At 33.2% G+C, this 26,999-nt stretch overlaps 1 protein-coding gene across 1 annotated transcript; it reads left to right on the top strand.

The window, feature by feature from the left end:
* The first annotated feature begins 5,890 nt into the window (after positions 1–5,890).
* On the top strand, positions 5,891–22,046 carry LOC120332136 (protocadherin-11 X-linked-like). The gene is made up of 13 exons (XM_039399318.2): positions 5,891–6,835; positions 7,253–7,728; positions 7,891–8,113; positions 10,640–10,894; positions 13,579–13,825; positions 14,419–14,996; positions 15,352–15,543; positions 16,402–16,534; positions 16,824–16,918; positions 17,650–17,890; positions 18,547–18,666; positions 19,291–19,360; positions 19,689–22,046. Exons 1-13 carry the CDS (start codon positions 6,020–6,022, stop codon positions 20,527–20,529), a joined length of 4,287 nt encoding a protein of 1,428 aa, XP_039255252.2. The 5' UTR covers positions 5,891–6,019; the 3' UTR covers positions 20,530–22,046.
* Positions 22,047–26,999: the final 4,953 nt, after the last annotated feature.

The raw sequence follows: 26,999 nt of genomic DNA, 5'->3' as shown, positions 1-26,999 counted from the left end.
ATCCTATCCTAGTTGCATATACCACCAAACTTGCCTTTCCTATAATTTTTCTGTGCTTTTATCTTCCTTTCCTCGCATTTTTATTATTTGTTAGTAATTATTCCGAGATAGTTATATTTTCTGTTTTACTGTGTCATAATCTCAAATATTTCGAATGTCGATGTATTTGTATCAGTTGTGACTTATTCCTAGGATTTATTCATTTTATCCCTCATTCAATAATGTTTATTCTAACCTGTAACAGCGCTGTAGGTGTCGCTGCTTGAAGACCTTCTCAGGTCCCTCGCGACTCCGGTCACGCAAAAAACATAATTAGTACTGTAATTTATTCATTGTGTCATTTTTTGTTTGAAGTTGTTTTTTGTGATGACAAAATAAACGATTGATTGATTGATTGTTATCGCCTCCGCGAATATAGCTATAGATATCCTCTAGATGGCGCTAAACGACCGATCAAATTTTCGATGCGTAGCAAGAAGGCACATGATGCATGTGTAGTGCGGATTCATCACACAAATCTCTGGATAAAAATCCCGAAAAGATTACGAAATGGGTTGATCTTTAATAAATAAGATATCGAATTCCTTTGGGTGATTAAAGAGCACTTCTGCGCAAAGCTGTTCATTAGCTTGGTTATGTTTGTCTACTCTCTACTGCATAAATGCCAACCAAATTGTAAAAACTTATTTTATGACTTTGCCACTTTACCAGACAAAATTGTAGCACACTCCATTGAACATATAATCACAATCAACGTTACATATCCTTAGATATCATAGGCAACATGTACGGGGCCTTTTTAGAAAGAAATGAGCGAACGAGCATCGTATAAAAATCATTAGTATTTGTATAACTACGTTGGAATAGATTATGAAAATGGATAGATAAGTTTTTGCAATCAACCCCACTTATCGTTAAATATATATCATAGTTTGCTTGTACAGGACTTGCGTGCATAAGCGCCGTATAAGAAAGAATATCATTGGTGTTTGAGTAAGAAACTCAAGTTGGGATAGATTATGAAACTCGATAAATTTATAAATTTAAACGACAATGATGTAACTACATAATCATCTAATTTGGCTACTTGAAGCACAATTAGCTTTCTCAATATTTATACTTACAAAACAAACCCGGTTAGAAGCATCGATGATTCGAGTATGAATATTTCACTTAAATAATCGATTAATTTGGAGTAAAACAAGTTTTATATAAAATATGAATTCTTCTGATAAAACCCTTTTTGTGATATATAAGGAAATCTTATGGCGAGGGTTTTGTCAATAATATATAAGAAATAGTATCAATTAGATTTCATGTTAATGACCTCAAGCACAACGATTACAGCGTAGGCCGAGGTGATATATGACACTGTTGTGATTCATTTTAAATGCCGTCCTTACATCATGATGTCATAATACATAATTTACTAATCTATCTTTCGAATTCGGAAGTAATCGTTATGCATGAAGTATTTTTGATTGAGAACTAAGAATCGTCTTTCTCATCTTAGTTTACACAACACCAGTGATTTCACACAAAAGAAATTCCGGATGTCAAGTTTGAGGGATGAACATGATTGATTCAGTAATATCCAACGATGGTCAAAGCCGTCATCATTGTTGCAGTGGAACACCCGCGAAAAGAACGAAGCAGGAGCTTTTTTTATCTAGCATTGCTGGATTTAGAAGGCTTCAATAAACAGTCTCAAAACTTAAGCTAAATAGAGACGCCTGCCTCAAAATCTATGTTCTCTGCTGATTATTTAAAGTTTATTTAATACGAACATATAATACATTTGTCTTTCATACTATGTATCAGAGTATTAGTCCAAAATTATTTATTTCGAGCTCTATCGAGAAAGGGCCGATGGTGTAATGCACTCGTTACATATTATATATACTTGGCAAAGTTAATTTATAACTATAAACTATAAAAACTGGTGACAATGATGGTCTTGTTTACTTTTAAAAATTACAATGGGCAAAGTCACGGTTCAAAACCGTGAAAATGAAAATTATGTATGAGCAACAAACGTTATGACATGGACCGTTTTAAATTCTTCAAATGAGATTTTAAATAAACTGCCTAGGCTTTTGTATGAATATATTTCAGAGAAAGGATCATATTGTAATATGTAAAAGTTAAACAGTAAGATAAGTATCAATGTCAGTTTTGTAAACGTTCATAATGAAGAAAATAAAGCTCTAAAGTCGAGGTTTCTGCGCGATTAACGTTGTAATTTTCTCCCCGTGTTTCATACTATTATTCTGTGAAAATATCGACCAACACTTAGCCGGAGGCGCTTCGTCGCACACACTAGCTTATGAGTGAAGCGGAACGGAGGTTCGGCGAAGCGAAAAATTACAACATCTTTTAAACTAATTTGTAGCGTGCTCTTCTTTTCTTTTTAAGTTTTTTTTTTTGGTTTAGTTTTACAGCGGAGATAAGTTTTGTAGCATAACGCCGACGACGAGACTGCTTTCCGTTTTATAATCTCGACGCCATTATTTCGAAAAAAAAAAGATTTTATCGCAGGGTGTAATTTATGCTGTGGAACAATAAGCCTCTCTTGGGCGTTTTTGCATTGTTTGAAGAAAATACGCCGAAGCGACGTTTTCGAGTTATGCATAATATTTAGTTTGTTAGTTTTAAATGCAGGAAATTTAATTTGATTTTCAAACAGATTTTGAAGCTATATTTTTATTATGGGCTTGAGGAAATAAGGTGGTTTTAAACCAGACTTGCTATAATTATCGATGTGATCATTCTGAAATAATAGACAAGATCGCTGACTCGTGTCTAGTGTAGTCGTAGAAACAGGCAAACCAAACTTGAAGGTATAACTTCTTCTTTGTTTCGCATTCACATTTGATCCAAGTTCGTTTACCAGCAAACAATGTTTTATTGCCTTTGAATTGGACAAATTCAAACGTACGCGTTCGTGTCTACAATGTAATAAATCGCAAAATGGAGACAATAAAATCACGCTCTGTAAATCTGTACAATAAGAAAAGTTGTGCTGTATATTGCGACATAAAATATACATTGTCATATCTCAATGTTAATTTGTATATTTGTTTGTAAAAAGAATATCCTTATCCGCTTAATTAAAAGGTAAATTTTTAGAATTTAAACAACACTTTCTAATTGCGTAAAGCCAGTTTCAAAGGAATCAGAAACGGATTTATGGATTAACAATTTTATACCTGGTTAGAAAAGTGGGTGTTATCGTGTGGGTTATTTTTGAAGGATTAAAAAGATTAGTGTGTATTCATAAAATATGAATGAAAGGCCGAAAGGTGTTAATCAATCGCTTATTAATCAATACAACATTTTATTCCATTAGCAAAGTAAATAACACAGTCCACTTTTGCATTACAATGCGATAAGAGTTCCCTAATCGTGTTTAAGTATTTGATGTTAAAAAGAATAAAAATCATTTAGGCTTGAAGAATAGATTCCAATTGGGGAAAGGAAATTCGTCACGCGCATAGTAGACAGGCCAAATTCCATATGTGGCTGTAATGTCGATGTCCACGCTATTATTTGATTATATTCGTATACTGGAGCGTGAAAATATTTCCGTTGTCGATTCCATCTCTTCCTTATGTTAATGTTCTGCTGTAGTTTACACAATATACGTAGAATGACGTTTCAGGCTATCGGGTTCATGGGATAGAAGAGGTCAGATGGATCTAAGAAAAATATAGAGAGAGGGAGGGTGGGTAAATTATCAGAGATTGAAACGAAAAAGCACGGCGCTCATACCCTTCTGAAGTTAAGGGATATATTTTGTCTCATAAACAGAAGAAACATTTGACAGCCAAAATGAGTGATGTAGTTAACTTTGTAATACACGATACCGCCTTATAGCACTAAAATATTTTGAATATTCCGGTCGGGAGTTTCATAAATCAATAACTTATGTTCAATATTCCTGATTGTAAAACTAATTGAAGGATGTTTATTGAGATAGTCGTATATTATCGGAACTAATTGCTTTTTAAAATCAAATAAGTAAATTACAGTCCTACGTAATTTTACGAGCCATAATTTTGTCCCGTTTAATTATACGATGCCAGAAAGGGGTATCTAAATTTTCTTTTTCGCAACGAGACTATACGAGTACGGGAAGAGAATAGAATATTACAGTGTGGCATGTTCAGGAATGTAACGTATACTGAAAATGTGATGAGATAATATATATATGGTTCTAATGTTTTGGAAATCAGTGATCTTCGTTGATTTTTCCACATTGTATGCCATAATGAAGTGCGAGAATAATGTGAGCGTCATTTGCAGCGTGCATACTTTGATTCGTCTGAGGTTTTTGCATAACGGGTAGTTTTCCGGCTACGTAGACATTTCTTGTAAAATATAGTCTATACTGAAGGAAATATATTATTTTCTCAACTTGTTCGATATAGATAGTCTATCTAATCATATTTGTATCTTGACGCTGTTAATTTTTTACAGATTTATAGGAAGCAGCAGATAAATTTATGTATTTGTAACGACAGACTATTTTAGAAAGCTTGTGTTTATGCTTTACAAACTAATTATAGATAAAACATAAAGATATGAATATATATCTTGTATTTCTCGCGCAATTTAATTGTGATGTAATTAGTGCATGTATTGATAAATAAAGGTAAATATAGCGTGAATTTGACCGAATTTTTTGTTTTCACTAAACTACCATGTTCAGTTAGTACCTCTTGAATATTTGTATTGCTTTATATCTGGGTAATGTTCGTTGAATGAAGTATTTCTATCGATTAGAAATAGAGCGACAATTCGGAAAAAATCAGCAATTATTTACTATGAAAACATTTCAAACTTGTTAAATTTGCGTCAAATTTCTCAGTAAAGCATAATATAAAAGATTTTGTTTGTAGTTACACTTTTTTGAAGTATCATTAGCGTTTATTTTACTACTTCTTTTAGGTAAGTGCTTATCCGGCTACGTCAGGCCTGAATGGTTTCATCATAGAAACAATGTAGTTGGGAACGCCAGATATAATAAACAAACATCATGCGGAATTTGCAAAAACCGCAAGCGGCAGCTGGACTACGTTCGGGAATTTTTGGCAGACGAGAGTATTAGTTCCTGTAGTCTGATAGTCGAGTAGCTAGACTAGCGGAGGCTTCCAATACACAGATACATGACTAAATCTGTAATTGTTGATGTCTGTATTGTTGCATGTAATGTACATTAAAGTTAGAAATATATTATTTTATCCAAGCTTTCATATTCATTTGTTGTACGTTGTACCGTACTGCTGAACTGTTGTACCTATGGTTGTACTTGCAGAGTTGCAGGTATCAGAATATGCAGTTACGGTATACAGGTATATTTCAGCAAAATATATATCTGTCTGTCTGTATATGTAGATATTGCTGTAGGTCTATTGAGATACAACTGTGCAAGATGAAGATAATTTATCTATCATCATCTCGACTGCTGTAAGGCTGTAGGAGAGATAGTTTTATACTAATGTCTTTTGTTATTGTATAACTATCTGAACTATAGTCTGATAGTGTTAATACTTTTAAGATTATGAACAGAAGAATACCGGTATAATATAAGTTTTTCAATCTCTCAGACCTCAGAATTAAGAATATAAGAGGGAATATAACAGCATTTCCTCCGAATTCCATGCTTATTTCATTGTTTCCCAAGAACAGAATAAGCAGATATGGCAGTACTGCAGTAGGGTTGAAGACTAAACAGCAGTAAATCTCTATCAAGTCTGCATGTAGCATTGATTAAACATGCAAACCTGTAAATACTGAAAGAAGTCAGGCTAGGCCTATGTCTGTATGTTTTTTCGAAGCAACACCTCAATAATCATAAGCGTGAACTGTTTATAACAACCTAATACCTAAATTGATGTAATATTGTTTACAGAAATATAGCAATGTACATACCACATTATTATATTATTTACATGTAGTTTTCAAAAATTATTTTTCTACACATTGAAACATTGAGCAATTTCATCTTTACGCAAGAATGGGGAAAATGGAACTGTCATCTTTCTTAGTGGTTTTTTCTCTGCTTTCCCTGATGAATTTGTCGAAAGCAGAAAGCGAGATATCACTCAAAGTTGCTGAAATGGCGAGAAATGGTACAACGCTTGTAAAAATACCACATCAACTAAAGTGGCCAAGTACTGAGCAACGTGAATATACAATTTTATCAGGAATGGAATATACGCAAGTCGGCACTCGTTCTGGTGTATTAAAAGTAAAAAAAGAAATGGATCGTGAAAAACTATGCCCAGACAATCGAGAACATTGTTATATTGAAATTGCTGTAGCTGTTTTACCTTTTGGAGAAAAGACTTCATTGCCATCACTCAAAATGGTTAATATTAGAATTGAAATAACTGATAACAATGATAATGTGCCAAAATTTGAAAATAAAATTATAAATAAAATGATGTCAGAAGCTGTTGAGGTTGGCACCAGCATACGATTGGATAGTGCTGTCGACCCAGATTACGGAATAAACTCCATACAAACGTACCAAATAAAATCTGCAACTGGTTCACGCTCATTTGAAAAATATTTCAAACTTGGTGTCATAAGAAACATTGATGAAACTAAGATTCCAAAATTGGAATTAATAAAATCTTTAGACAGGGAAAGACAAGGCATACATGAATTAATATTAGAAGCTGTTGACGGAGGCAGGCCTGCTCTAACGGGTTCAGCTACGGTGCGGATTAACATAACAGATTCGAATGACAATGCACCTACTTTTCCGAAATCATTGTATGTCGTTGAAGTTGACGAACATGAAGCAAAAGGGAAAGAGATAATTCAGGTAATAGGAAATGGTTACTAGTTGACGTATTTATAGTAATACATGCATAACTAGTAAGACTTGTTCGCTTATTACCATATATACATGTATTACTATAATTGAGGTGATGTTTCAAATTTTTATTCAACTTTTTATAATGTTTAACATCAGTGTTTTTGTTGGTCTGTTATGTTTCATGTCTTCATATATTCAAAGGTTTATTTTTTGTCACTGCTTCAATTCCTTTTTATGTACAGTACTTATGCGAAAATTTTATAACATAACCCTTTTTTTAAACTATTGTTATACTGCAATAAGTATGATTAATCATTGATTACTAGTATTAAAGTAAATAAGTTCCACTTTCTGAGTTCTATTTTAGCTGTAAATCTTCTGATTACCTTTTTTATTCAATCATTATTGTGTTTCATATTACAGCTCAATGCAAAAGATAAAGACATTGGCATCAATGGTGTAATCGTATACAAGTTCCCAAGTGTTGTGAGTGTGGACGATCGAGAGATATTTGACCTCAATTCAAGAACTGGAGTTATATCTGTAAAAAGCAGCAAAAAGCTTGATTTTGAGACGAAACAAATTCATCATTTGACTGTGGAAGCGACAGATATGGGTCCTAATGCTGTGTCAGCATACACCACAGTTACCGTGAAGGTACAAGATGTGAACGATAATAAACCGGAAATCGAAGTTAGTTTTATGACGACTGACAGCGTTCGGAAAGTTCCAAGCGATTCTGGTTTTGATGCAATCCTTATGGAAAACATTGATATGGGAACATACATTGCTTTTGTTACCATCACGGATAAGGATGGTGGTGACAATGGCACTGTATCATGTAAAATAGCTGATAAAGGATTATTTTCATTGCAGAGCATTGAGGACAACTCAAGCAGGTATGAACATAGAAAATTTAATTTTTGATACCAAATTTTTTTAGTTAATTTGCATTTCAACTTTGCAATATTTAAATTATTACTGTTAATTTAGGCATATTCTGTTGATTTTTATTTATTAAACATATAATACTTTAGGAGCTAAAATAATATCATTTACAGATTCCTTTTGAAAATTGTCGGCACTCTTGACAGAGAAGAAAAGAATTCATATTATATAAACATAGAAGCTTGGGATCATGGAAAACCATCGCAGACCAATAGCCGAACACTGAAAATTAAAGTTGGAGATATCAATGACAACCCACCCCAGTTTTTTCATAATGAATTCAGAGTTGGAGTCAGCGAAACAGCAACGGCTGGAACTGTTATAATGACTTTAAAGGTGGGTTGATATTATACTTATATTTTTTACTTTCGATGAGAACTGGATACACATACAGAGTTAGTATAATGTTTTGTCTTGTTAAACAGTTAGGTTATTTCAATGCAGAAATGGGAAATTATGACCCCCCCCCAAAAAAAGCATTTTTCTGAATTTTGAATCTATATTATATTCTTTGTATAATATGTCTGCCAATATTGAAAATTTGTCTGGTGTTAGGGGTAGTGAGATATTTATTTGATACGACAGTTTGGCATGTTGACAATTGCATTAAAAACATTGCATTTAAAACTATTTTGATTTTAATATCCTGGGAACAAAACTAGTGCTTTATTATAGTCTTGGAAAAGTTGAAATGCAAGCTTGGGAACAGCATCCTTATTAACCAATAGGAAATATTCACCACAAATGATGCATTCTTATTATTTCCTTTATTACTATCTGCACTTTGCAACAATGGTGTTGTGGTTAAACGACCGAAATAAAGAAATTTGTGTGTAGTTGCTTAGCTTTATAAGGTTTAATGACAATTTTGAAAATACTCATTCAAACTATGTGTTTTTTTGCCAAAACAATTTTTGGCTGAAATTTAACAGCAATTTTAAAAATGGCACATTGGTATGTTACCTCTATGCTTGACCAGTTTTCCCATAGCACGCGGCTCAAATGAATATCACTCAGCGATAATATAGGAAACTTGATATATGTAAAGGTGATTTGATACCATGTATATAGGATTAGTTGGTAATTTAATACAAGGTCTAATTACTTACGTCCCATTGTAATACCAATAATTCATTGTAAGGTCGTTTTCGTGAATTTAAAGGTTACAAGTAAATTGTGTTGTGATTGTTAATGGGGTACACATAAGACACTAATAGAACTGTAAAAATAAATCTGTAATTTAACTATGTTTTCATAATGATTATATTCACCTATTTCCACTGTTGGTAAAGGCAGTCAAATGAAACATACTATCTATCTATTTGTATAATTGGTTTATTTGAAAAATACTTGACTAACAGTATCAACGTCAATTCCTAATTCATGCGTTATTAGCTTGTTCACAAAGGATTACCGCTGATTAATAATTATTTAATCTTAGGTTCAATGAAACATGGTGTTGTAATAAGAATTTATACTTTGCTCCTAGCTAAGCCATAGCACAATTCGGTAATCAATCTCCCACTATGAGTCTCCGTTTGCTTGGAATTTGAACCTGGTATCTCTAACAACAACAACTGTCTCTGCCAACATACTGTAATTAAGTCCAACGTTTAATAAAACGCTAAGTTATCTGTCAGGGCTTTTATTTTGCATTGTCAGTCACTCGGATACTATTCTTTACTAAAGAATTGCAAATGAAAATTGAAAATTATAAATCTGTCTAAAGAAATCTAATTTTCACATATAGCGCAAACACAAGGTCCTTTGTTGTATTTTTATATTTATGTGTTTTCAATCTGTAAAATTGTATTAAAAATTGTTTGTAATGAAAGACTAAAACTGCCATTTATATTTATAGGATTCAAATTTTATTTACATTACCAACAAAGAAATACCTTGTATTGTTTTGTATAGGTACCTATTAGTCTATATCCCATGGGTGGTCTAATGCCTATTTGTGGTTTTCTATAATTTGGAAAATTTAAATATTATGGGAATGTGATGTCAATTCAGTATGGTTGTGCATTGAGATTAATTTTATTCTTTTAATTACAGGAAACATTATATGGAAATATATTACTGTTTATAGAGATTGATTTCGTAGTTAGGTATATGTAAATTTGCTGTATGCAAATTAGTAAATAATTTGAAAATAGAAATTACATTTTTCAAATATTTTCAAGGAGATTAACTCAGAGTTTCCGTGCTCACTCAGAAATAAAAGAGATCAATCTCTGAGTAAAATTACAGATGTCTACCCTAGTGCCAAGAGTTACTGAGACAATAAAGTAGAATTGTGCGTTTGTTAATTCTCATTTACGCAAGACTTATTATAGCAGTTCATGTTATTATAATCAGGAATGTCATGGTTTGTTTAAACCATGATGATAATTTTCTTGTGCATTGTATCACCATTTAAATTTAGAAAGACATATCGAAGTTGGCACAATTTTTTTAATTTTGAAGCACACTCCATAATATTTTGTATGCAAAATACAAATTATGATTTCACCAATATTTATATTAAAACAATTGGGTCTCATGTTTTTTATAATTAGAAAATGTTTCTATTTGATCCGTTTGGTTTACTGATATAGAACTCACGTCTTCTTGTCTATACTTGTGATCTTATTTTATGTTGGATATGAATTTTGACGAATTTTTGAGGATTTAAACTTCAATAGAAGTTTTGGCCATTCTCAAAACATCTATATTTGTGTATTGTGTAAAAAAGACTTCAAAAATAATACACAACCGCTGAACTACTACAATTTTATACTTTCTATAATGAGTCTATATATATTTGCGAATTTTAGCTTAATAATTCTTTCATTTAATGCTAATATTTTATTTTTCCAGGCTACAGATTTGGATGAAAAACCAGGACCGAATTCCAATATAACATATACGTTTTTACGAAGTAAAGATTCAATTATGAAAGGAAAAAAGAAATTTCCTCTGACAAAAGTTTTTGAAATAGATCCTGTGTCTGGTGAAGTTCGACTTGCTATTGATGATGTTTTAGACGCAGAAACAATCAGAGAACCTGGTTTTCTCACTGTTTTAGCGAAGGATAATGGAAAACCACCGTTAAATGCAACAACAAAATTGAAGGTATTGTACTTTTTTAATTTGACAAAAATTTGAATATTTTGCTATCAATCTGTTTGTTATTTGGTGAATGAATGTATTCTATCTTGACGACTTGTCCCATTAAATAAAATTTTTATGAAATTTTATATATATCATATAAACTAAATTATTATACCCTCAATAAATAACAAAAAGAAATAATTTTTCTGGTCATGCGATAAGATTGACTTTCAAATGTGAAAATTTGACATTATTTAATATTCAGTGGTTTATTCCACATGGAATAGAAAGTGGTTAGTCTGCATGAGACCACAAAACATACTCTGTTGTCAATAGCAGCTGTGTAGGCATGAGACATAGTGCGGTTTTATATGCTCTATTTTACACATAAAATATTCCTTTTAAATTAAATCGATAAGTATTTTCTGATCTCGTTTGTTCAAAAATGTATGCATAATTTAACAGAGACGTAATTGTACAAGAGAACCATGGTGTCTCCAGGCCACTTCGACAGGTCATACCACTTAACGATAACTTATTTTAATCAAGCATGGAACATTGTTAAACCATGTTTCACAAGCACAGTTTATATACATTCTATACTTGATCGAGTAATCTATCATAACACCTCAACTTTCGGGGGTTAGATAATTTTTTCTACTACCATAGAAACCAATTTAGCATGCATTTCAACTCCACCTCGGTCGATATCTGTCAAATTAGCGCCGAAAAGTTTGCCAAAAATGCTTCGAATAAATTCCCTCCCTGCACATTATAAGGCTCCTAATCGAACTCTATATTTCCGTATTCGTTTCTTATTATTATTTAAAATTCTTACACGCATCTAATATGATAATAGGATTTTCATATTATGTTTTTTTTTAATATAATTAATAACAATCCATCAGAAAATATGCATCATAAGCTATTATGCAAAATGATGATGGAAATATTCTCCAAAATATTTGATGAAATTATATTGAATATTGATGTATGATGCAATAATGGAATGCAATATTTCACTTTGTGTCGCAGTGGCAAAACATTGTTAGCGATGATGATAGCTATATGTAAATCTCATCTTTTATGCACGGATTTGTTTTCCTTTGGATAAATGAATTGTGGGTAATGGTTAATGAACTTTCAGAACTTGTACCTCTAGAAAAAACTTTTCCTTCATCAAATTGGTTGGCTAGATAGGTTAATGTACCGTACCTGCCATACAAATTTTCTCGAAAAAAAATCCTACATTTTAAATCTTATTATTTTTGAATTAAAAGTTAAAACAACCATTATTTTCTATTTTGAAGCGATAGTCCTTCTTTATTATCAAGTACTATATAAACTAGCTCAAATTGTATTTCAAGGGCTTTACCCCAAACGGAAGAACTTTTTAAAGATGTTTTGAGAAATTTAGAAAAATGTATATTTCTGTTTTTTCACCTCTTTATTGAAATACTTTGGGGTGAAATTGTTTCAAATTATGATTAAATACTAGTTTATTAAATGGCACCTATTTCGGGGCTCCCGAAGTATGCGAACCAAGATGGCGGACATCGGAATGTAATATGTGTACTAGGTTAGGGTTAGGCCATAATTTTAGGTATAAATACTACGGGAGGCTCTTGGCTAGTCTTCGAACTGATAATAGGACTAAAATAAGAAAAATTGGGAAAAAAATTTTCGCCTAACCCTAACCTGTTACCCATGTTACGTTCCGATGTCCGCCATCTTGGTTCGCATACTTCGGGAGCACCCCTATTTCTCCATAATATTTTCAAATTCAAAATTTTTCAAATTTGAAACATTCTCCATGCTATTTAAACGTTTTCTACAACTGTGTATGGTGTAGATAATACTTTATTACTTTGAAAAAATCAAAATGAATATCTCCAGACAAATTTCGAATTGTGGAGGTATATGATATGTAGAAAATTACGCAATTATTTCATCAATGTCACCTTGGTAATCTCAGATAACATATTCATGACTGTTGTTCAGGAGAAATTTACTTTTCACGTTCGCGGGAAATTTTTATTTATCTTTTCTACAATCTATAGTGAATCATTTGACATCTGACCTCAAACTTGTGGATAATAGGTTACTTTAAAGTTGAAGTCATAATCAAGCGTGGAACAGTGATAAATTGAGCTATATAGCTCAATTTGTCACTGTTTTATGCTTGATTGAAATGTTCTTTCAAGGGTCTACACTCGAAACCTCTTCAATTAGGAAATCCACTTGTTATCTTCTGAACAAGCATTCCATCATATTTATCAACATTAGCGAACAATAGTGGAGCTTTAAATGACAGTGCTGGTGCCATCTTTGCCACTACGCTTCAAGTGGACTTGGCGTACGCCATGTTTGCTTTTTATCATCTGTAAAATTTGGCACCCATCCAATATTATAGGATCCTTTTCACTTCGTTTTATTTTTACTTTTTCAGTCTTCATTTGTGGTCAATAATTATTGATTGGTCCAAATTCTATTTTGAATTTGTATCGAACTGTTACTCTACTCTTAAAACATTTATTGACATAACAGACCAAACTGACGTAATTCCTGTTTTATTTCTCCCCCTTGTTCAATAATTGTCAATTATTAGTAGGAAACTTAATCTAACATAAATTTTGACTTTTATAGTCACTTTTCCCTCAAAATTTGATTTTAATTTTTTTTTATAAAAACAATATTTTATCTAGATAACCGTCATTGATGAAAACGACAACGCCCCCAAATTTGAGGAACAATCGTACATGTTCCGTCTCGATGAACACAGCAATGATGGGAAATACATTGGCCAAGTCAAAGCCACAGATGATGATTGGTCGAAAGATACTAATGGAAAATTGACCTACACAATTGAACAATTCAAATCAGAGGATGGTGTTACCAGCTCACAAGACGAAAGTTTATGGCTTGAAATGTTTCAAATCGATGGCAAAACAGGTATAATATGAAGGAACTTGACAGATGATATTAAAAAAACATACCACAAGCTTTATTTTAATTGTATTTCATATAATTGCTATAGCCTATACAAGCAAACTCTTTTTTAGAAAAATACTTTAGCAATAATATTAATATTTAGTTTTTCCTGTGAAACATAGCGTACTCGATACTATGATCAAGTTGGTTTCGGTTATCTGTTTTTTTGGTTTGTAAATTCTATATTTATAACACAGGATTACAACATAACCTATTTTCAGAAGACTTTCTTTTTCACATACTTCTTTGTTTATTCATAACTTTTTTGATCAATATAATTTATATTGAAGTCTGTTTTTTCAAGCAATTTTCACCCTAACAATTTCCTCTTCTATTTTTGTATTCACACTGGGTAGCTTCATAATAGAAGCACCCAATTATTGATTTCAAATAATTTAAGCAATTTTTATATGATTTTTTTTTCAAAACCTTATTTTTCTATGGAATGATGAAAACATGGCTTTTTCATTCCTTTCGAGTTGGTTATTTCCTATATCTTTGTGACTATGTTACGTTTTTTGGTTTTCATTATATATTTTATTAAATTTTCTCAGGATTTATCCATTTTTATGGCAACAAGACAAAACTGGATCGAGAGATTTACAGTGATCGGCCGATACGAATATCAGTTGTTGCTACAGATGGTGGAGTTCCACGTAGCAGAGCTAGCGTTCCTGTTGAAATCTATCTAACGGATATAAATGACAACCATCCATTTGTAATTTTTCCTGATCCAAAAAAGGATATTGTTTTCGTACAAATTCCTAATAAAAATTCAGAAAGAAAATCAGAAATAGCAGAATCACGTATCGTGTCGCCACCGCCTGGTGGATTACAAGAACCTTCGATTTCAGATTGGTCGTCGATTGTCGATTACAAAGAAACAAACACTTCTTATGAACCGATGACGCTTCTTCAGATTCAAGCTTCGGATTTAGATGAGGGTGTGAACGCTGAACTGAGTTTTACTATCGCAGATGGTGACCAAGGAAATTACTTTGAAATCGATACAGAAGATGGTAATTTAACTTTCTCTGAGACCGTCGACGTAACCGCCGTCAAACTGGGATGCCATGTTTTGAAAATTTTGATTTCCGACTTAGGTATTCCAAGATTATCAACAGATGCTTATGTGAGTGATATTACTATATTTTGTTTTAAATAATTTTCTAGGATATTTATATTTATTCTAAGAGATCCTGAATAAACTTATGAGATGGATTAATCATACAAAGAACAGCAGTTATTTGTTCAGATATGTGGATTTGATAGTGGTGGAAGCCGTATCTAGCCAGGAGTACTTGAACTGCTCTATGATAGCACTAAAATAGCCCCTACAGGATTCGAAACGGCTCAGTATGGGCCAAACCTTGATTTACCATTTTTCTAGTTTAATATACTGGATTACTGGTGTGATGAATTTCTAATAAAAAGTTGTTCATTATATCGATTTTTAAACCTCAAATCATCTTATTGACTTTTTGCAGATAAACGTATATTTATCGAAGGACAACCCAGAAAATGTGAATTTCACCGATGCAATGACAGAATGCCAAAGCAATCCTCTATTCCCCAGGATAACAGATACAAAATTGAACAAAGCGAGTTTAGATCAATTGACAATTTATTTTATAATCGGTTTTGGGCTTCTTATTTTCATCATTTTATTAGTGATAGTAGTAAGTATTTTTATTAAATATGGGCCAGGGTTGAATTTTGTTAAAAAGTTCGCTTTGTTCTGAAATTGACCGATCTTAAAATCATTGATCCACACTTGATCCAATCTTGAATAGTACCCTTCATCAAAATACTTTCTGTGATTAATCGTTCGAATATATTATTCTAATTAAAAATTCGCTCAAAAATTAATGATTAGACATCATTTTATTCTTAAAAAATGCTTAATTTTAAAATTTGATATTAATTTTATCCTTATTATTACCATGTTTTCGGATAATAAGGTCTTGTTTAGAATTGTTAGAAATGTACCAAATTATCATAATTCAGCGATAATGACAAAAAAATGAGTTGTTTGAAATTTGAACCGCTTCAGGGCGAAACAGAATATTTATATATTTATTATCGTCTGTTCCTTCATCTGGTAATCCGATTGTATGTGCTTGAAAACATCAATACATGAGTACCACGGGAAATTTAAATTATACGTTCATTTGTTATATTTTTTTTAAATAATTGCTGCATTTTTATGTATTTTGGAATTTAATGATTACAACTTACACAAAATACTGTAATATTAAAAATGATTATTTTATGGTCTTCTTATAAATCATAAAATACTAATTCAATGGAATGCTAGTTTAAATGGTATTTTCCTCAAACAAGGTTGCGAGCCTTGCAACAAAAATAGAAAGCCCACTGATGTGTATAGCTGATTTAGGGATGACATTAAAATTGATCAGTCTATTGTCTTTTTAAAGATAAAATAATGATTTGATCATTGAAATGATGGTTATAGCTATTTTACTTAAACAAGGTTGCGAGCCTTTAAACAAAAGTGGAAAACTTATAATTTTCAGATTATTTTGATCAAATGCAAATGTTGTGCAAAACACAAGAAGAGTCGAAGTTACAATTGTCAACAGGGAAATAGTACAGGATGGAATAGTGCTGGCTACGATACTGCAGATAAGAAAAATATCAAAAAGAGAGGTAATTTTGAATTTTATTTTATTTTTTGTTCAGAATTCGAAATTTTCTGTTTCATTTTTGTCTTATATACTGGGCTCATATCAGATTTGAGCAATGGCGAGAATTATAATATGTGACAAATTCTTCTTACATGATATATAATATTATACTTAGATCATAATGATTCAATAAGTCTTTTAGATATTCCCGCACCACTGGACATCTTTCAATTTTTTTAGGCTTTTTATTTGGTGTAGCAGTTTAAAAAACTCAAGTGAAATTATGATTAAAACGATACAATTTTGATTAGGTTCCAATCGTCGGTCATACAATGGTCAAGGAACAGTGGACAGTCGATCTTCGTTCCATTCAGAGTGGACAGCATCGCAACCTCATATTGGACAGGTATAATATTTTTTGTTTAAATTTATCACAAATTTTGTCTAAGTGACTATATTTCTCAAACTTATTCAAAGACCGGTCTAAAATAAAAATTGAATATTTTCCTCTTTATGTAATATTATCATCTATATGTAGGCCTATATGAAATATTCATGCAAATTTTACCTCATTTTGAAAAAGGTTTCCTTTAAGACAGTAGTTCGATATATCAGATATGCAGTGGCATTTGCATTAAAAATATTGAACTTTAATACTGGTACCTGGCAACAAACTAAAATATGTTTTATCTTCGGATTAGAGTTTGTATACTGTATATCGTATATGATCATAGATGCATTTGTATTGATAGATTCACTATTTTGTGTTTCGGAGGTAATGTTCATTTTGCCTGTTGTTTAGTGTTTTTCTTGTTGTGGCAAAAATTTTTGTTGCAATCAATGGCCCAATCATTTTTAAATTTTCAGTATTTTAAATTGCTACAAAGCTATTACTTTTATTTTCTTATCATTTTAGACTTCCCTAAGTTTTTTGGTACTGATGTTTTGCTTTTTTTAATTCCCTGGTACACCTCTTTACACGAGGCTTTCACTCCAAACTAGCATCGATTGATATCTAATGATATGTAAGTACCTACATAGTGGAGTTTAACATTTTAACCACTGGGTCATTGAGCCGGCCTCCATATTGCATCTAGTACACACCACATATTTGAGGATTACCCTCTTGTTTTTCAGGATAAACTTGATAAAGTCCGTGTTCTACCCGATCTCCAATCAGAAGGCAGTGTTTCACATGACGGGCACGATTCGGGTACAGGAGATAGTGTGGGTGCTGATGGATATCATCCAGTTAGATATACTGACCCAAATTCACCACAAGACCCGCAAGATATGAGATTCATACAACTGCCAAGTTACGCTCCGATGTCCTATTCACATCCACAAGGAATACCGATGCAAAATATGCCTTATGGAGGTAAAGTTTTAGTAGCATTTTTTTGGCAGTGTTGAGAAGGTTTGAGTCATTAACTTGACTCGAGTTGGTCTCACCATTTATCAAAGACTCGAAGTGAGTCGAGTTAAATAACTAAATTATTCGCAAATTACCTCCGTGATTGTCTCAACTCGAGTTAGAATCAAAGTGATTCAAGTCATCTAAAGGATTTGGATGCATACTTTACTAACCTCTAGTACAGGGGTGTGAGCAAGGTTCTTGAACCAGGGGCCAAAAATTTTGCCCAACTAGTCTGGCGGGCCATGTAAGTGTGACACAAGAAGTTACATTTTATAACCAATATTTACAGTGTTACAAACAGTGGAAATCAATATGCCTCGTGCGAAAACTAAATTTAAGCTCAATCCTACAAATTCCTTTTTTATATAAAACATCAAAATTGGTTTCAGTTTGGTTGTGGCATCATCAGGCGAGCCAGATTGAATTACCCAATGGGCCGGATTTGGCCCGCGGGCCGTACTTTGCCCATGTCTGCTCTAGTAAGAGATAGCTCATCGATTCACTCGACTCGAAATTCGACTTAAAGTCAACCGCTGCCCGGGGGTTTTGAGACTTTCACCGTATCTAACACTGGTATCTAGTAATACATATACATCACTTCATTTTATTTACTTTAGACCACCAAAAAATGCCAATGACATCGAAGTGCACAGAAGAGTGTTTAATGTATGGTCACAGTGATGCTTGTTGGATGCCAGATTCTTTACTTAGATCTCCGTCTAGTCTTGCGCAGCCAGGTAAGCAGCTCGAAAATAGAAATTACGAACATTCAAAAATTTATTTTTAAAAATTTGAAATTATGATTTATTAGCAAAAAAGGTGTTTTTAATTTGGGTCTGATGTAATGTTCTTTACCTGTTAGTTTGCTATAGTTGTTTTGTGTTAATTTTATATGGGGAAGTTTTTGAGCCATCCTAGTTTTACCAAAAATTCTAATTATCTCATAGCACAATTTGAGAACTGAGCTGTTGAGAACTGGTGTTCTCACCCATGATAACAATATGAGAATAGGTGCAAATATTTCGGTCAAGTTTGTAAAATGAAAAACATTTGTAGTTTTAACCTCTATTGCTATAACTGCAGTACTGGCCTGTTTGGTATTCTTCCGAAGCATGAGTTGTGAATGTGACTGATTACAAAGAAACTCCTTCTCCCAAGAGTGAAATAGTACTTTGTATGGATCAAAAATCATTGGTTAGACTAAATTACAAGTTTGGATGTGATAAGTAGTATCTGTACAAAAGTTGTAAATTTTCATATTTGGTTTGTGATACAAAAAGCTATTATTTCTTTCCTTGTATGCTTTTCTGTTGAAAACTTGTATCGAAATGTTAAAATACTATTATTTCTTATTATTGTAGCAACTGTTGATCTTCCTCCACCTAATCACATGATGTACCAAGGCCATCCTGGGGATCCACATGGTTTCAGGTACGTTTTTGAATTTGATTCAAATTTGAAATAGTCTGTCAGGTAAATATTTTGTTCACCTGTGAATAGTCTTAAAAAAGCGCCACCTTCTGTTCAACTGTTTGATAAAGTAGGTTAATATTCTTGATTTTAAGATCTATCCTTTTCGTAAGTCAGTCTTACTTAAAACGCTGTTGAGAAAAAAGTTCTGGTGAAATTCACGTAACAAAATTCTAACTAACAAATGATTTTGATTTGAAATAAAAAATAGATTAGTAAGTTGAAAAAAATAGTAATAGTAAAATAGTTTTCTCAGACCTGAATATATTCATTTTTTTGTGTGTCACAGGTATCATGGGGATCCGAGCACACCCTACTATTACGATCCCGGTCAGAAATTCGCTCATTTAGGAAACAGTGATCAGGGTTCTGGAGATGGTTTCAGTCAGGTCGGAGGTCATAATGAATCCATCCAATCACATTCAAGTTTTCAACCACAAGATCACGGAATGCAACATCATCCGGGTATGCATATGTCTACGCCTCACATGCACAACAGAATGTACCAAAATGAACCAGAGCGTGGCGGTGCATACATTAACCTCCAAGGTTATGACCCGTCTAACCAAAACCAAACCGAGGACATTCATAGCAATTTATCCAGTGCGAGTAGTAACACAAATCAATATAACCCTGGCCTCGCGCAAAATAACCCTCGTTATCGTCCAGATTCTAGTCAACCCCAATTATTTTACCAAGTTCCGAACCAAAGTACCCCTCGTTATGATATGGTTCCATCAAATCAAGGTTATTACCCTGGGGGCTTACAGGACTACCGCCAAACTCCAATTCACGATCTTCCACCACAACATCACTACGGTGAAGACTTTTCTGCCTCAAATCTCTTGCCAGTCGCACACGACAAGGGCCCTGATTATGCGAGTAAACAATGGGGTCAACCTGGTCAACCCGAACAACAGCCACTCATCGGACGATATGATCCGGCCAGACAAAGCGAAGCAGAGCCAAATGAACAGGAAAATATGCTAATACGTAATATCGAGGCATCGAAAAATGCTCAAAATAATGCAAATCCAGCAAATGGAAAAACTGTCGATGAAAAATTGAGCACAATTGAAGAAATAGACGCAGAAGCAGTAGTAGCAGAAATTGATGGCTTATTACTGTAATTTCCCGCTTTATGTAGATGGAAAAACATGCTCAAACTTCACATAGTTGAATTATGTGGTACTTCCCTTTGTTTCATGCTTGTCATGCAACCTGGATCTGGGCCATGCCTACGCGAGTGCTAAAATTACATACTGCCATGTTGATTTTTCCCTTGCGAATTTCAAATTTACAAAGTTCAAAAAATCATGGAAGATTGTCATGCGTTTATTATGCATTATTTATGTGATGGCAATTTCTTTTTTTAAAAGCACGTAACTCGTGTGTCTATCCATTCTGCTTTGTATCCGGTATGAAGTATGTTATGTCTCGTCTTCTTTATTTCGTCAGTTCACGAAATGGCGTATTTTGTTGCCTGCCCATTTTCCATGTTTATGCTCCGCATACTGCTAAATGTTATTTTTGTCAAAGGTAGATTAAAGGAAAGTCAGTTGCTAAAATATTGAACAAATCATGAATCCATTGCAAACTATTTCATTTACTCAGAGCACAATTGCTTCAGCTCAGTCAATAAACATCTTTTATTTTATAACTTATGAATATGATTTTATTTTGTCCTATATTACACAGCATATTTTGCTTTGCATAAATTTCCAATTTTTATACCGGTATTAGCTATAGATTTATTGGTATCCTTTCCTACAGTCCAGCATGTTAAGTTCTGCTAGCCTGTCTTGTTTTTTATTTATTTCAACAGTTGCAGTCAGAGGAACAACTACTGCTATTAAGTACTTTTTGAAATTTCCTCAGTTATTATTTATGAAAATTTTATCATTGATCCACACTCGGCTATATATAATTCACTCTGTAATTGATGAGGTTTTTGTAAAGAATAATTGACGCTCAGATCAAATATTAATCTGATGTAAAATGTCGTTAAATGTATTCGAACGGTGTTTTATCAAAATACAGAGTAATCAAATCATTAATAACTCAATTTATCAGTCATAAAGTTACCCATGAGTCACGTGAAATATTATAAAGTAAAAATAGGCGTATTACATATGCAAACTCAGAATGAATACCAAACTAATAAAATGAAATAACAGGCATAACTACCATATTATTATGAAACATTATTACGCGTTTATAACAACTTGGTAGCTCAGTTGTTTAAAAAGATAATCTTTGACCGATTTTGTCTCATATTTTGCGTGTCTATGGTTGAGTGAAGGCATGCATTCTCAAGAAGTATAAATTTCGTGAAAATACTTAAATGAATCAATTTTTAATATACGTTTGCTATTTCATTACCAGCATATTTTGCAAATTTTAATTTGTATTTCAGTTTTCGAGACGTCTTATAAATAGAATTATTGCTTTAGCTATCACAATCCCGTATTTTGGTAAAAGTACATTCTTCATTTTATAAGCTAACTAAGCGTAACGTCCTGAAATAACAACAAGAAGTGCTTGTCTGCTGCTGAGCATTCAAGCATAAAAGTCGTTTTTATTACTCCCACTTCATTTCAGACTTGTTCTCATTGTGTAATGAGTTTCATTTTCCTGTTGTTTTTTTTTAATTTTGCAAATCACTTTTTTCCGAAAAGTTTCTTTCTATAAATACATCTGTCCGTAAAAGATTAAATTTTTATTATTTAGGTAGCATTGTTTATTTTTTTTTTAATTTTCTAATCAAGTTTCAACTCCGTCCTTTAAATATTTTAATCATAAAATTACGGCCTTTTCTCTATTTTTGGTACAGAGTGTTTTAATGGTTTACATATATCGTTTCCGTTGTATTTTTAGCTGTTTATATATTTTAATACATTTTTAGAGCGAGGTAAAGTTAGAAAAGCCGGAAAAAATACCCTGGAATTAATCAGTATTGAATTAGGAACCATAAATTAGTTTTTGTGTATTTTCAACTCTTCCTAATTTCATACCGTTTAGTGTGATTTCTGTATTTTTAAATATATATTTTCTGCAACAGAAAATGGCCGCTATATTGAATTGTTCTAGAATTATAAACAGCAGAATTGCTGACTATTACCAGACCACAAAGTGTGGCCTATCTTAAATAATTAATTTTCGATTTTAAGCCCTGAATTTATAATTTGAATCACATTTTCTTCCAGAATCAAATAATTTGTGGAACCCAGTTATAGTTCACATAAAGAGTGTTCAGTCATTTTTTTTCAATTTTAACCCATTTTAACTGATATACAGTATTATACACAACACTCCAACTATTGTGCCAACGCTTCTCACAACTACGTGTAAGTTTTATGTTATTTTAGTGTTATTCGTTTCCTGTACGTTTATGTATGCTCGCTTATGTGTATTATCGGCAAAGCTGCCATGATATACCGTTCGTAATATTTTTCATCCGCAAGATGGGGCCTGAGATCCTTAAATTTTTCACGTTTGCTTCGAATGATATCATATCATTGTAATCAGTTTGTGAAGATTTTTGTTTGTTGCATTGTTTCTATCGCATTAGTGTTTCATTTTTACACAGAATCATATTTGACATGTTGCCATATGTGTATTAATATGCTTTGTTTTATTATTTTGCTGCTTCGCTATTTTCTTATACATATTGTTTTATTATTATAATTTGTTTTCTGCTTGTTTAAAAAGGCCTTTTTACGCCTTGCTTCTAACTATAATATCTCGATATTATTATTATGTTATACTTAATATTTTTTTTATTTACTAATGCTGCAAATAAAATGAAGTTAATGTAAGATCTCATTAATCTTTGAGTTGTTCGACAACGTTGATACGAATCAACGCTGTAGAGCCGGAGTTTGTCTTGTGACAGGAGTCGTATTTTTAAACTCCCAAAATCCGGAGACGAAATTTCAGACTTTCAATGATGCTAGAAGAAATCAAGTTTTCTATAGCACAAAAAGCATAAGTTAAGCGTTCTTGGCAGTCTACTGAAGCAGTGTTCTTTAAACTTATTTCATCACAGCCGATTTTCCATGGCCAAATATTTTCGCAAGCGTCAGGTAATATTTAATAATACAGAAAGTATAAAAAGGAATAAAATTTGCAATACCTCCAATTAGATCAGTGGTTCTTAACCTGGGTTCGATCGAACTTCTGGGGTTCGGTGGAGCTGTTCCAGGGGTTCGACGAAGGTCATCTGAAACAGTTGTATATTATGGGACGTATCTATCACCTAGCATGCAATTATGCCAAAATAACTGTAGTTCATCGCAGATATTCAAAAAAAAAGATTAGTGAACTTGTCGGTGTTCTACACCTCAGATTCTAGTATATTTCATTGAAAGCTCATATCTTCACAGATATCGTACGAATGGTAATTATCTATGATAGCGCTTTTAGTTGCTTTATGCCTGTGATTTTGGAATAACTTAGGTTGTTATGACAAACCAAGATTTTGCCTGACCCGTATCTACCGTACTAATGAAATTTAACTCAGTTTTACGGATAAATCGAAGATTAGCATTGAGTGTACATAAATGAATGCAAAATCAGAGCGCGTTTGAATTTTACTAGGTGATAAATTTGCAACAAAGAATACTATATCGGCGAACACTTTTATCCGCATTTCAATCCAGTTTGAGAAACGAGTGACATGAACTTCCAACGTTTTTGAGGCATATTATCATCTTTTGGATTTACAAGTTGCTATTTTTTTTATCAGTTTTTCACCCGCATAACTTGCAAATAAAAAAAACGCTCCCTCTGCCGCCGACACTATAGTGACAAAACATTGAAATATTAGAGCGGGCTAATAGTCCGTTCCTAAGGTTACACCACCCACAATGTACATTTTCTATAACCTTGTACGAAGTTAGCTTCCCCTTCATGAAGTTAGCATTGGGCTAATTTCAACCGTTCAATACGATGGGGTTCGACGAAAGCTTGAAGAAAAGCGCATGCGTTCGGCATGCTCGGAAATATTAAGAACCACTGAATTAGATCGATGTGCTTGCATAGTCTCGCGCAGAAGATGAATCTTGGCAATATTTCGGTGATGGGGTGTTTCAGTAGTCAGTAATGGTTCTAAAATCGAAATCTTTCAAATTGATCAGTACTTTTTTTTAATATAAGTTAGGTGCGATAAAATATTTCACCCACTGAGCCTTTTCGGGACATCCAGTTTTAAAAGCTCTGAATAAGAGGACGTTTACATATACACTCAAGTTTTTTGTGAAAATTTGATTTAAGTTCTCAACACTAATTAAGAGGTAATCAAATATATATATTCAAACAGGAGTCGGAGTCGGTCGCACTTTTCCTTCGACTCGAGAGCCCTGGTCTCCAGCTCACACCAACTTTCTCACAATGCATCAAATGCTCTGTACATCTTGTTGTAAGCAGCGATAATAGACACAAAATAACTAATAATTTGAATTATTGGAAATAAATAACAACAATATTTGACACTATACTTTGGAACATTGCAGTTCATTGTCGCAATGATTTGTAATAAAACATCGTAATATATAGGTCATGAACTTAGGATAGAATTTACCTATTTATTCCTGGGGGAAAGGAAAACCAATAAGTCGGCTTAATCATATGGCGAACCACGGTCTCGCGTCCGGTTACCAGTCCATTCCGGGTATAAGGTTAGTTAGCCAGTTATTTGTTTCTGATTCATGGACTTGGTGGTGGAGGTAGCCGTAACCAACCAGCGATTACTGTATTGAAATAGAATACGATGCTATCTTCCTCTTCCATACCATTGAACTTTAATCGATGTGGGTTTCCTTGTGAAAACACACCAAATGGAGTAGACTAAAAACATTCCAAATATACGGGCAAGGTGGACGAATGGCCAGAATATTAAACCATACACGCTATTTTGTCCCATGAACATGATTCGTTACACGTGGTGCCATGTTGTAATTACCTTATACTAAGCTCCGCATCATGTCGGTAGTGTTTGGAGTAGAGATGTACCGATGTATCGGTATCGGGTATCGGTATCGGGTATCGGTATCGGCAATATCGGTCATTATTTCGGTATCGGCCATGTATCGGTATCGGTTAGATTAAGGCCGATATTTCCGATATATTTACTTTTTTGATTTGGTCCAGAATGTTTTAAAAGATAAGTTGGAATACTACTTTTCAATTTATTTTTTTGTCTGGAGAGATCGTGAGCTATGAGCCATACTTGTCCCCATCCCCGCGAGGGAATAGGATTCACCTGTTTTTAGCTATTCATCAGTCAAACTAGCTTAACTAATTTGGCTATTTTTGCTGTCAAATTTTCATATTGACATTTTTGATATTACATAGTAATTATGAAGAAATATATCAACACAGCACATAACAAAAAGCAAGTAGGCGCCCAGTTTTAAATCATACAGTGGAATTGGGGTCCTGAATAACGGCACATGCACTTTTGGCACGGATATAAATTCTGACTGTTTGTCATCAATTACGACTATCATTTATTTTCATTTTAGTCCGTCGACATCGATAAACTAAATTCCGACACAATTATCAGTCTACGCAGGTATTAATTTTAATTTTGTTTAACTACCCAATTTCTTTATAGATATTTTGACATGACCGCCTAGAGTTAGATTGTCTCAAAATATATGATAGCAATTGTAAAATATTATAAAATAGTAAAGTAAAAAAAAACTCCTCGACGGTTATGGGTAGGCCTTCTTCTTGTCGGTGCTGATTGATATTCTTTCATGTTGGCTTTGGTTTATTGCGGCGATGATTACGATTAACCACAAAATGAAATATTTGTAAAATGCTTTTAATTTGAACGTAGGACGGCGGCGCTAGAATGTGTGGGCGATATTCTTTTAAACATAAGTAACGATATTCGAAAGTCGCGATATTAACAATAAATTCGGATTGGACATCCCGGCTCAGGATTTTTCTAATTGAACACCGAGATTACTAGTGTGTATCTTAATCAGTTAAAGCATCTGGATGCCAAACATCAATTTCATATTATGTGATAGATCTCTTTTTCGATCTGAAATAATGTGTGCTATGAACAACGCTCAAAGACCATTGTTTTAACCCGTCTGCCCTACACAGCACACCTAATTAGGTAATAATTACATAGTATCGGTATCGGAATATCGGTAGTATCGGCCTTTTTGTGATATCGGCGTATCGGTATCGGTATCGGCGTTTTTAGCTGGTATCGGATCGGTATCGGTATCGGCGAAAAAAGTGGTATCGGTACATCTCTAGTTTGGAGTCCAAGATTTCTTGTGTATCTCTAACCACCCGCTTCGCCACTCACATTAATTTGACCGCAGTTTCAGTCGACCTGCAAGGTGGCGCCATAACCCCGTCAGTCCTATCAGGTAAATATTGGAATTATTTATTGTGCCAATCACGTAAAAGGATTTGAGACGCAAATCAAATTACCTTACTTACATTCATTGCCCAGTATTTTCTACTTCTTTACTCTTCTTATAAAATGACCAATTAATGACGTAATGATGGTTTTGGGAATCTCTGGATGAGGCACACAAGCAGGCAGGAAAATTACAAATGGTAGTAAGCATAG

The sequence above is a fragment of the Styela clava genome, chromosome 13 (assembly GCF_964204865.1).
Source record: "Styela clava chromosome 13, kaStyClav1.hap1.2, whole genome shotgun sequence".
Classification (NCBI taxonomy): Eukaryota; Metazoa; Chordata; class Ascidiacea; order Stolidobranchia; family Styelidae; genus Styela; species Styela clava.
Note: the sequence above shows the minus strand (reverse complement) of the source record. Positions and strands in the feature narration are given on the sequence as shown.